This window comes from Pseudophryne corroboree, chromosome 3 (genome assembly GCF_028390025.1).
Source record: "Pseudophryne corroboree isolate aPseCor3 chromosome 3, aPseCor3.hap2, whole genome shotgun sequence".
NCBI classification, from domain to species: domain Eukaryota; kingdom Metazoa; phylum Chordata; class Amphibia; order Anura; family Myobatrachidae; genus Pseudophryne; species Pseudophryne corroboree.
In genome coordinates, this window is record NC_086446.1 from 323,926,486 (window position 1) to 323,937,322 (window position 10,837).

Below are 10,837 nucleotides of genomic sequence, written 5' to 3' on the forward strand. Positions count from 1 at the left end.
TACCACTGCTTCCTCCTATTTAAGAAGATACAGCAGATAAATCACTGATTTCTTTTGCAGTCCCTCCAGGAGTGTATTAATTCCCCAGAGATCTACTCCTCCATATAGCACCCCACCCTACTGTGACTGGCGCCATCTTGCCAATGATATTTGGGAGTAAGGTACAAGCTCAGAAGACAGAAAACTCTTTGCCTGGAAAGATGGCACCAGATGCAGAGGAGACCTAGTGCCACTAGCAGTGTAAAGTATGCTCTAGGTACAATGTGTGTTGTGTGGAACCCGCTGGACCCAGAGGCCTATGAGCACTGCACATTATGTAACATTATAAATACACAGCGTTCCCATAGCTTACTATATATACTGAAGTGTCTGCTCTAATGCAGGACCTGAGAGGTTTTTCAGATCTTATCCAGATTGCATATTGCTTAAACTCCTTGCCAGCACAATTAGGCTACTGGCGAGGGGACGAAAACTTCCATAGATAAATGTGAGGCAAAAAAACCCCATCCCAAATCATCCTGATCTGTAGCGATATTAAACAAGTTTTAAGAAAAATTATTCCCAGTCCAGACCAGCAAATTCGGGATTTGTAGTATGAAAAATTTCCCCAACGGATCGCAGGTCATCGATGGCTGCGGATTGGCAGTTCCAGTCCGGTTGGGAAGTCGGGGAAATGGCGACTAGATGCATGGGGGCCTTAAATTGACACCATTCAGAAATCTTAGTCCTAGCAGTGTCCTCAGGGTTAGTTGCATTTGGAAATATGATGATTACAAGGAATGTTATTTCTGGAATTGAGTAAAAATGTTGCATTTCTAAAATTAGAAGACTTACACAAGACTTCACAAAATACATTTGAGGAACTAGTTTATTTTCTACAGTTAATATTGAGGAATGTTACAAAATGTAAACCCGACAAAGTGGCTGTAGAGATATTTGTACATTTGCCCCCTCACTGCAGTAGCATACTGTATGATTACCAGGAGCCTCACATCACACCTTATTTCCTCCTCCTCTAAGTCTGTGGCTTTCTGCTTGTCTCCATTTTCCTCCTCACATAATGATGATACATGAGCCCTGCCGTCACTGACATAATCACAGCTCCACATGATCATCATATTCATAATAAACTGAATTTATCTTTGCTGCTGTGAGCATTCTGATGATCTGATGGATTTTAGCGTGTACTAGCTCAGCCTATACCACATCAGGTTCCACACAGACTATGGGGCCTATTTTGTCAAGTCACATCTACTCTATTTGTGGGGATAAGAATATAGACCTGTATACATCATGTACATTTGGTGAATACTGCTATGTTTAAGTAGGACGCATTTTGAGATTGAGCAGACTGACCATATGGACATGTTTGTTTACATGCATTTTTTCTATGTGCTCAGATCGAACATGTGTCCACTTACAAATGAGCGTAACACATTGTATTATGTTTGTTTCTATTCCTAGGCAAAGACTGGTCTGCTGATGAATCTGATGGGTGTCCTCCTGCTTAGTCTGGCCATGAACACCTGGGCCATTAGTATATTTCAGCTGAATACCTTTCCAGACTGGGTCATCGGCCATTCAAACAATATCACTGTTCTTGCCACCAGCACATACAACATGACCACAGGGGGATAAACCTGGCACCATAGCTTCTACCAGCATGGTCACAAAAGCTGGCTGATGTTAAGAAAGGACATGATCTGATTAAATGGCCATTTTACTAATATAAAAGTAAAATGGCTGTTTTATAGCTATCACTGAGACACTTTCAAAGACTGTTTAATAAGCTTTTTAATTGTTACGCAACTGTGTCACTCCTACGGCATCATTTGTTTCAGAGAATAATAATATATTGCTGTATATATCTGCAGTCTCATATACCTCAGGTATGCTATAAGTAGTGCAACGCCACATACTGTATGCAACTTGGTGCATAGTCTTGTCACTGGTGAACATAAGGCTGGGTCCTCATGACCTATTTCTACGGAGCCTTCAGAATTAGTGTTCTATGTCATTCCAGGGCATGTGATATCAGACACAAATATTATATGGCATTACCAGGCATCTGTATCATCCAGAGCACCTTTAAGCACTAAACATACATCTCAATGGTAAGTCCCCCTCCCACTAAGTACCAGAATGCATCCAGTGCATCGGAATGCTGACCGCATTCCATCTGAAGTTCGCTTTTGCCTGTTTTTGTTTGCAGTTCCTGTTTTTTTATTGTATAAAAAATGTTTTGACATATTTTAAACTCTCTTTAGATAAAATTTATAAATAACTAAAAGGTATTTTAATATTTCTTTAATTCGAATTGTATTAAATTGGACTCAAACACTTAAACATGTTCAAAACACATGTGAATGAGCTCTAACTTCATCGAGCAGGCTCGGAAATCGTTGAAATGATTTCATTTTCTCGAATTTAGGTTGAAATTTTTAAATCAAGGAGAATTTTTGCCAAATTTCTGTACCGATTTGAGGAACTGGTTCAAGAAACGATACACGGCTTGTTCCAGCATCTCCATTATAGAGCATTAACATTCTCATACTTACTGTAGGAAAAGCTTCAACAAAATTTGTCTAGGTTCTTTAAATAAATTAAGGAATTTAGGGTAAAATAATTCCAAACATTAATAATGTTGAGTCAGTTAACATTACAATGGTATTTTCTAGGCTTTCACGTGCCTATTGTATCACCAAATGATTACTGCTCTTATGATAAAGTATGCAAGTGATTATAATGACTTTATGTCTCTTCTAGCTACAATAGTATTGGGTGTAAGACTATTTTAAGTACATTTTGCATAATAAGTATTTATAAAGTGAAAACAAAGTTAAATGTACGCTGAGGCACAAAGCTTGAGACTTGGGATCTGTGTTCCCAATGTAGAGTCATAACAATGTCTAATAACAAAGAGATAGATGTGTGTACAATTTCCTCTCACTCTTGGCAGCCAATAAGATGAATACTTTAATTTTCTTCCCTGCACTAAAATCTGACTGGCTGCAGTGAGTTAAAGCACATCTATACACATTGCTCCATTTATTAAAATAAACATAAAGTATAAGGCATTTGTCAAGTACAGGAATATTTGTATTTCCTTCTTTATGGAAGCCCTGTTGTATCCCTTCAGTTCTGAATAAGGGATCTGATTTCATATGATGCTCATTTTTAGCTGGTAGGGAGTCCTCACATGAAAAGGTTTCATTTATTTTTTTACATTTATGATTGCTGTGCTTCATGCATGTACAGTATTATTGTAGACTTGTAAATAAGATAATTTATAATTCTGCCTACTGATTGGATGGTATTCATTTTATGAGACTACAAAGCAAACTTGAAATCTAGACTGTCTTGGTTACAGTATCTCATTTTTTTGATGTGTTGTTCCTTGTCATACTTTGTCCAAGGTAAATATACTATATTGTGAATAGATATTGTAGAACAGGGGTGTCAAACTCAAATTCATCGGGGGCCGCATCAGCAGTTTGGTCCCCATCAAAGGGCCGGTTGTATCTGTAGGTCTATCCAAAATTTACCGCTCCACCTGCCTTATATGTGCCCAGCCATCTGCCCCCTTTTAAAGTGCCCAGCCATGTGCCCCCTTTTATAGTGCCCAGCCATGTGCCCCCTTTTATAGTGCACAGGTCCCCATTTTACACATTGTGGCAGGCACAGGTCCCCATTTTACACATTGTGGCAGGCACAGGTCCCCATTTTACACATTGTGGCAGGCACAGGTCCCCATTTTACACATAGCGGCAGGTACAGGTCCCCATTTTACACATTGTGGCAGGCACAGGTCCCCATTTTACACATTGTGGCAGGCACAGGTCCCCATTTTACACATAGCGGCAGGTACAGGTCCCCATTTTACACATTGTGGCAGGCACAGGTCCCCATTTTACACATTGTGGCAGGCACAGGTCCCCATTTTACACATTGTGGCAGGCACAGGTCCCCATTTTACACATAGCGGCAGGTACAGGTCCCCATTTTACACATTGTGGCAGGCACAGGTCCCCATTTTACACATTGTGGCAGGCACAGGTCCCCATTTTACACATAGCGGCAGGTACAGGTCCCCATTTTACACATTGTGGCAGGCACAGGTCCCCATTTTACACATTGTGGCAGGCACAGGTCCCCATTTTACACATAGCGGCAGGTACAGGTCCCCATTTTACACATTGTGGCAGGCACAGGTCCCCATTTTACACATTGTGACAGGCACAGGTCCCCATTTTACACATAGCGGCAGGTACAGGTCCCCATTTTACACATTGCGGCAGGTGGTGGAAGGAGGGGGAGAGAGAGAAAGAGAGGAAGGGAGAGGGGCTGACTTACATTTGAAGCGGTTCTCGCCGCTCTTCAGCCGCCTCTCCCTCCTCGTCTGCGCGGCTCCCTTCTCCCTCCTCCGACGGGGTTTCGTTGAATGACGCGTTTGCGCCGTGACGTCACGACGCAATCGCGTCATTCCGCGAAACCCCGCCCCCCCCCGAGCTGGGCACTCGGGAGAAGGGGGTTTCATGGCGGCGGCACCGCGGGCCATCAGACGAGGTCTGGCGGGCCGGATTTGGCCCGCGGGCCTTGTCTTTGACACCCCTGTTGTAGAATAATAAATTATTGTAATCTAACTTTTGTTAGTCAAATTGTAAAGAAAAAATAATGTTTTACAGCAAGTTGTAACAATTTCCTAGTAAGTGTGCAATCAAACATACTGTATGATTAAAGACGTTGGTTTATAGTCAAACTGAGATCTCTGTATATTTAAAATGTCTAATTTCAAGCTACTGGATGCTGCCATTTTGGGAATATATTGAATAAACATTATGAATCTTAGATTGCTGACAAGAGGAGCACTACCAAGGCAGAGTTACTTTGTACGCTAGATGTATGTAGAAAATCTCTTGAAGCTCTAAACATGCAAACTGCAGTGTGCAATTCTGAAGAAACAATGTGCAGTGGCTGTGGAAAAGTGTTTGCCCCCTTCCTGGATTCTTCTCTTTTTGCATTCCTGTCATACTTTCTTGTTTTAGATCTTGAAACGAAACCAAATATAACGCAACGACAACCTGAGTAAAGACAGAATACAGTTTTTAATTGATAAGGAAAAAAGTTATCCAACACCTACATCACCTTAATGAATTGCCCCCCTAATCCTAAAAACTGGTTGTGCCACCTTTAGCAGTAACAAGCAGGGCCAGGGTGGCCCTCACCTGGGGGGCTGGTTAAGGGCAGGGAGGCACCACCCTGCTCAGCCTAACAACCCTCTAGGGGGCCAGTCTGCTACCCAGATGACTAATCCAAAACCGTTTTCATTATTCATTACATCGAGCATCATTTGCTCTGTTCAGTGGTGCCTGGATTCTTGACAATCAGAGGGAAACAAGCATCCCGTGTCTAGTGCTGGGCTGGGTCTAGCTGCTTTAATTTACTCAGATACATACAGTATCACAGGGAGGTAGGGGTCTGCCAGTGAGTATGGAAGTGACATTGGCCCTGAAGAGTTAGAAGTAAGGAGCATGCAGCATGCTATCTGGGAACGTGTCAGTAATAGAACTGGACAGTGGGCATCAGGAGATGCGTTCTGTCACCAAAGTAGGGGTGAGAATCCTTACTGACCTAGCATTGTTATTAAAGCGAAAACCCAGATCATTCTGATTATACCCTGCAGAACATCATTCTGGGGAGTATAAAGTGGCATAATATCATCTGTTTTCCTAAGTGGGGGAGGTATGGCCAGGTCATGGAGGAATGTGACTAGAAGATCCCATCTTCCATAAAAGCAGTACTGTGCATAGGACCTCCTGATGCAGCACTGCCTTCATGTTTCTTGGAGCTGATGGACTCCACATCTCTACACTCTAGCTCAGGTCATGTCCTCCTTGCATTCTCTATACTTTTCCAAATGATTGCATATATCCTACAAGACCTCACATCTTATTCCAAATATAAACATTTGAGGCAGAGGTTGATATATACAGTACCTGTCATAATGCCAATGTTATTATTATACAATTTCTAAAGTGTTATGAAATGTAATTATTTTGATAGTCATATAGCTCAATTCTATTGACACCATTGGAATGTTTAGTTGTATATATATTTGAAAATTATACATTTTAAACCTATTTGTCTTTGAGATGTGGTGCTTTGAGTAACAAATGTATAATTCTATTGTTAGAGTTGGTTTATATGAAATCAAATGGGTTGGGTATAGGATCATAGCATCCTGACTGTGTGAAATGCCATCATGGGTGCAGGAGGCAGCTAAGCCTAATCCCCTCCCTCACCCTAACGCTCCCTTCTCGCAGCCTAAACCTAACCCTGGGTGCTTTCAGCCTAATACCCTAACCTCCCTTCCTGGCAGCCTCACTCTCCCTTCCTGCAGACTAAACCTAACCCTTCCCCCACAGCCTAAACCTAACCCTTCCCCCCGCAGCCTAAACCTAACCCTTCCCCCCACAGCCTAAACCTAACCCTCCCCCTGCTGCCTAACCCTAACCTCCTCTTCCCACAGCCTAAACCTAACACTCCCCCCACAGCCTAAACCTAACCCTCCCCCCACTGCCTAAACCTAACCCCCCCCACAGCCTAAACCTAACCCCCCCCCGCAGCCTAAACCTAACCCTACCCCCCACAGCCTAAGCCTAACCCTCCCCCCGCTGCCTAACCCTAACCTTTCTAGGATACATACGTTTAGATGCATGTCAGGATGCCAGCGTCACTGTACTGACAGGTGTCGGGATTCCAGTGCCAGCATTCTGACTGGTGGGATCCGAGTGCCAGGATCCAAACTACATTCCTATCAAATGACTTCCATTTTAGGCAAAGGACAAATCAGATAAATTAAAATAACAGATATATTTTGTTTGTCAAAACAAATTCTGTCTCAGAATATTGAATAAGTCATGGACAATACACTACAGTGAAGCTGGGCATACACATCTGTTCAATCTGGTTGGTTCAAATGAAAATCTGGTAATGTATCCAATTTGTTTGAACTACCATATTCCTCTGTTTTCCAGTGTTTGTGAGCAAATGGTCAATTTACATTTGCTCTCCTATATTACCAGATGTTTATTCCAACCAGCCAGATTGGACAGATGGTCTGCCAGCTAATTGTATAGTGTATGCCCAGCTTTACTCTCAATGCACTATTGCATTTTATGAAGAAAAAAATTATGCTTAGGGAAAGGTATTTATACAGATATTCTAATCTGTAGCAAACAGCACGTTCCTGGTTATTTTCATTGTATTTATAAGTGTATGTATGTAAAATGGAAAGCAATGTATGTACAGTAGATTTATGCAACTAGGCTGTATCTTGGTAAATTTTAATATCAAATTGTATTAATGGTTAAAACTTGAAATAAAATGTATTGATTAAAAAGACTATGTTTACTTCATTAGCAGTTTCTTAGGGTCCTACTCAGTAAGCCATAGATCCTGCAAACACACCAGGATCAGTAAGAATAATAGCAGGATAATGGCAAGTTTAAATGACTATGCTATCTATTTATCACAGATATCTCCAACTCGGAATGACCCCCATAGTGCAACACCAGATGGCAATATGGATAAAAATTAATGTTCCATTAAACTCACATTACACATATAAAAAAGCGCTTATAATAAAAGCATAAAAAGGTTCCCCCAACTGGGTACTAGGCAGCAGTGGGCAACTTGTCGCTCTAAAAACGTTGTATATTCTCTGCAATGCGACTGCGACCTTATTTATGTTGGGAAAACCAGTCGCAGTTTCAAAACTCACCTAGCAGAGCATATTTACAACATAAGAAAAGGTTTCACAACTTAGATTCATCATTGGACTTTTGGATTCCTTAAAAAGGTTGTGTTTTTAAATGCTATTTTAAAGGAGAATTTATGTAACCTCATATGAGCACCATTACATCAAAACTTTATCCGTGATCTTTTGTTGCATAAGGAGCTGTGAACCTTTGTTCTGATCTAGGCTGCCATACCAGGTCTATTGCACAATATAACAAGTTATTCTTTATTACAGAATCACAAGCTTGGACAAACTATTTGTTTTGATGTACTCTGAAATAAATGTAATATGAAATAGTTGTTTATTATGTTTTTAAAATTGTTTGCTTTTATTTTATTATTAGTGGGGCTAATTTACATGTGGACGGAGCTGCATTCTGATGTGCATTAGACTGTTATTGTTTGAAAGTCTTATGTCATTTGGGGATGGGGACAGCCTCCATTTGTGAAAATGGAGGCATGTTGCAGCTGTTTAGGTGGAGGGAAGAGGCCTAGCCTCTTACAAGGATCTGCGACGGGCACCTTGTGTGACCTCATGGGTGCCACAAGCCAATCAATGGCATTGCAGTGATCTGATGCTGCTTCCTTGGATGCAACTCGGATTACTACTGCAGCAGGAGCCATTTACTTGTAATAGACACTCCGGCTGCATTACCATACAGTGCTATCACTGCTGCTTCCAAGCAAGTCCAACCGCTTCTGAATTAGGCCTAGGCTTAAGCCTTTTTATATGTAAGCCAAGTCTCATATTATTATGATTGATAACATTAATATAATATAAAATATTATCTTTAAGGAATTAATTGACACTATTAGTGCTAGTATATACCTTTGTTTGTTTATGTGTCTGGATAAAGAAATTACAGACTTCTTATATTAGCTGCTATTGTTACATTCCAGTGAACACTTCTGTCCATTTTGCTATCTATCTGATTGTTTTATTTACTGTATAATGGCTATTTGAATAATCTTTGTATTCTATGTTGGTCATCCAATTGCTCTCTGCATTACTTATTGGTTATTAGAATGCCATCTGCATTGTATACTGGTCACTAGAATGCAAAGTGTATTGGTCACTAGAATGACCTCTGTATTATATATAAAGAACAGAAAGCATTTTATATGCTGTCATGGATTAAACACCTACTGTAGTCAGGGGTGGAACTACCACTAGCAAGTGCATTGCACCAGGGCACCTGAGGACTAAAGGGCCGACTGCTGCCCAGAACAGCAATGATTTATCCCCTGGCTGCCCCACAGACCATTTTGAATAATGTAATATGACTGACCTAGTTTGCCTACAAATTCAAATCCTTTCCGGCATAGCTACCATTTCATTGGGGGTAATTCAGACTGCATCGCTGCAGCGGCCACGATCGCAGTCTGAAGCCCTTTGCAAAGTGCGCTCGTGCAGCAGCCGCACTGCGCATACGCCCCCAGGAGCCCATTGATATGCTATTTGCATCTCAGGGATGTGATCGCCTCTGCCTGATTGACAGGCAGAGGCGGTCGTGGGGTGGGAGGAGGCATGCCAACTGTGTTAGAAAGCCTCTGGCAGGGCGCGGTTGGGACAAAGGAGGCATGTCCGGACTGTTGGGGGGGAGGGGGGGGGGTGGCAGACCATGGCAGCTGCGTGGCATCACACACAGTCGCTGCGACCCGGGTCATGGCGAGTAGCGTCCTGCCAGCGTGCAGGAGCTGCGCTGGCAGGGAGCTACTCGTCAGGTACAAAAGCATTGCCGCCGTGTCTGTGAAACTGATCGTAGATGTGCTAAATTTAGTACATCTACGATCAGATCTGAATTAGGCCCATTGTCCATGAATCACTGCAGTCTGGCATCCTCTTGAGCCTGCCATTCTGAATCCAGTTCTCATACTATAGTTGCTCGCACACAGGGGCCATAACTTTGTGGGCCCCATAGCAGCATATTGAAGGGACCCTGTCCCAATGCTTCTAGATAGACACATCTTCGCAGCAGTTGTTAATTTTCTGCCCCATAATAGAAGTGCCCTAGTTCATTTTCTTCCCAATAATAGTGCCCTATTTTATTTTCTAAACCATAGTAGTGCCTTTCTTAACATTATGTTACATTGTAGGGGCTGCCAGTACACATTATGCAATACAGTAATTCACATTATGACATTCAGTGACCCCAGTTCATATTATGCCATATTACAGTGCCTCTACTTCATATTGTGCCACATTACAGTGCCTCTGCCCCAGTTCACATTATGTAACATTATAATGCCCTCCAGTTAATTTTATACCACATTACATTTAGCAGGTCCAGGGGCATATCTAGATTGTTTGTTTGAAGAGCTCCTATGTATTACCTAATGGTGAAAAATGTACATAACACATGACAGGGAAGGTGGGCCGCTCTCAGCTCTGGGCCCCATAGCAGCTGCACTGCCTGCACCTATGGTAGCTACGCCCTTGCTCGCACAGGATATGAGTCATGGCTCTTGTAGCAACCTCAATTTTGGTCTTCTTCTTACGTGTTGGTACTGTGAAAACCGAAAACCGAAGTAAAATAAAAATTAAGCATCACAAACTTTCAAATAATGTATGCAACACATGATTGTAAATGGTACTGCAATTTGAAGAGCAGTACTATCAAAGCATCCATGCTTGTGGTTACTGTCCTCTAGCACAAGTTGAATGCTGCAACAGATACAGTTTCACTCTAGCACTCTGCATATAATCATTAATAACACTTGTTTAATATTGAACTATGTACCAATAAAGTCACGGCCTTTACTATAATGGTTATGTGTGAAGAATAGGCACAATATTTAAGGGTGTTTGTTTACTACCATTTTATAGACAAATCCTAGTATAAATTGCAAACCACATAGGTTAATGCTGCAACACATAGAGCTTTTAATAACGTTAATACAGGGGAACTTACTGTTACTAAGTAGGGCAGCTTGTCTCCCTGGGTCTGTGACTGGGACACTCTGTGATGATGGTATCACATCTGTGGCAGTGTTTGGGTCACTGATGGTGGTAGATGACTCTGCTTCATTGCCAGTA

The 10,837-nt window shown here is 41.8% G+C and overlaps 1 protein-coding gene across 2 annotated transcripts in view; it reads left to right on the top strand.

Annotated features, from left to right (window-relative positions):
- SLC13A3 (solute carrier family 13 member 3) overlaps positions 1-2,210 on the top strand; it is a 48,982-nt gene extending 46,772 nt beyond the window's left edge. For both annotated transcript variants that reach the window (XM_063963519.1, XM_063963520.1), the window contains one exon: positions 1,465-2,210. In XM_063963519.1, the coding sequence (XP_063819589.1) occupies positions 1,465-1,638 (174 nt within the window). In that variant the 3' untranslated portion in view covers positions 1,639-2,210. The remainder of the gene's footprint in view (positions 1-1,464) is intronic.
- Positions 2,211-10,837: the final 8,627 nt, after the last annotated feature.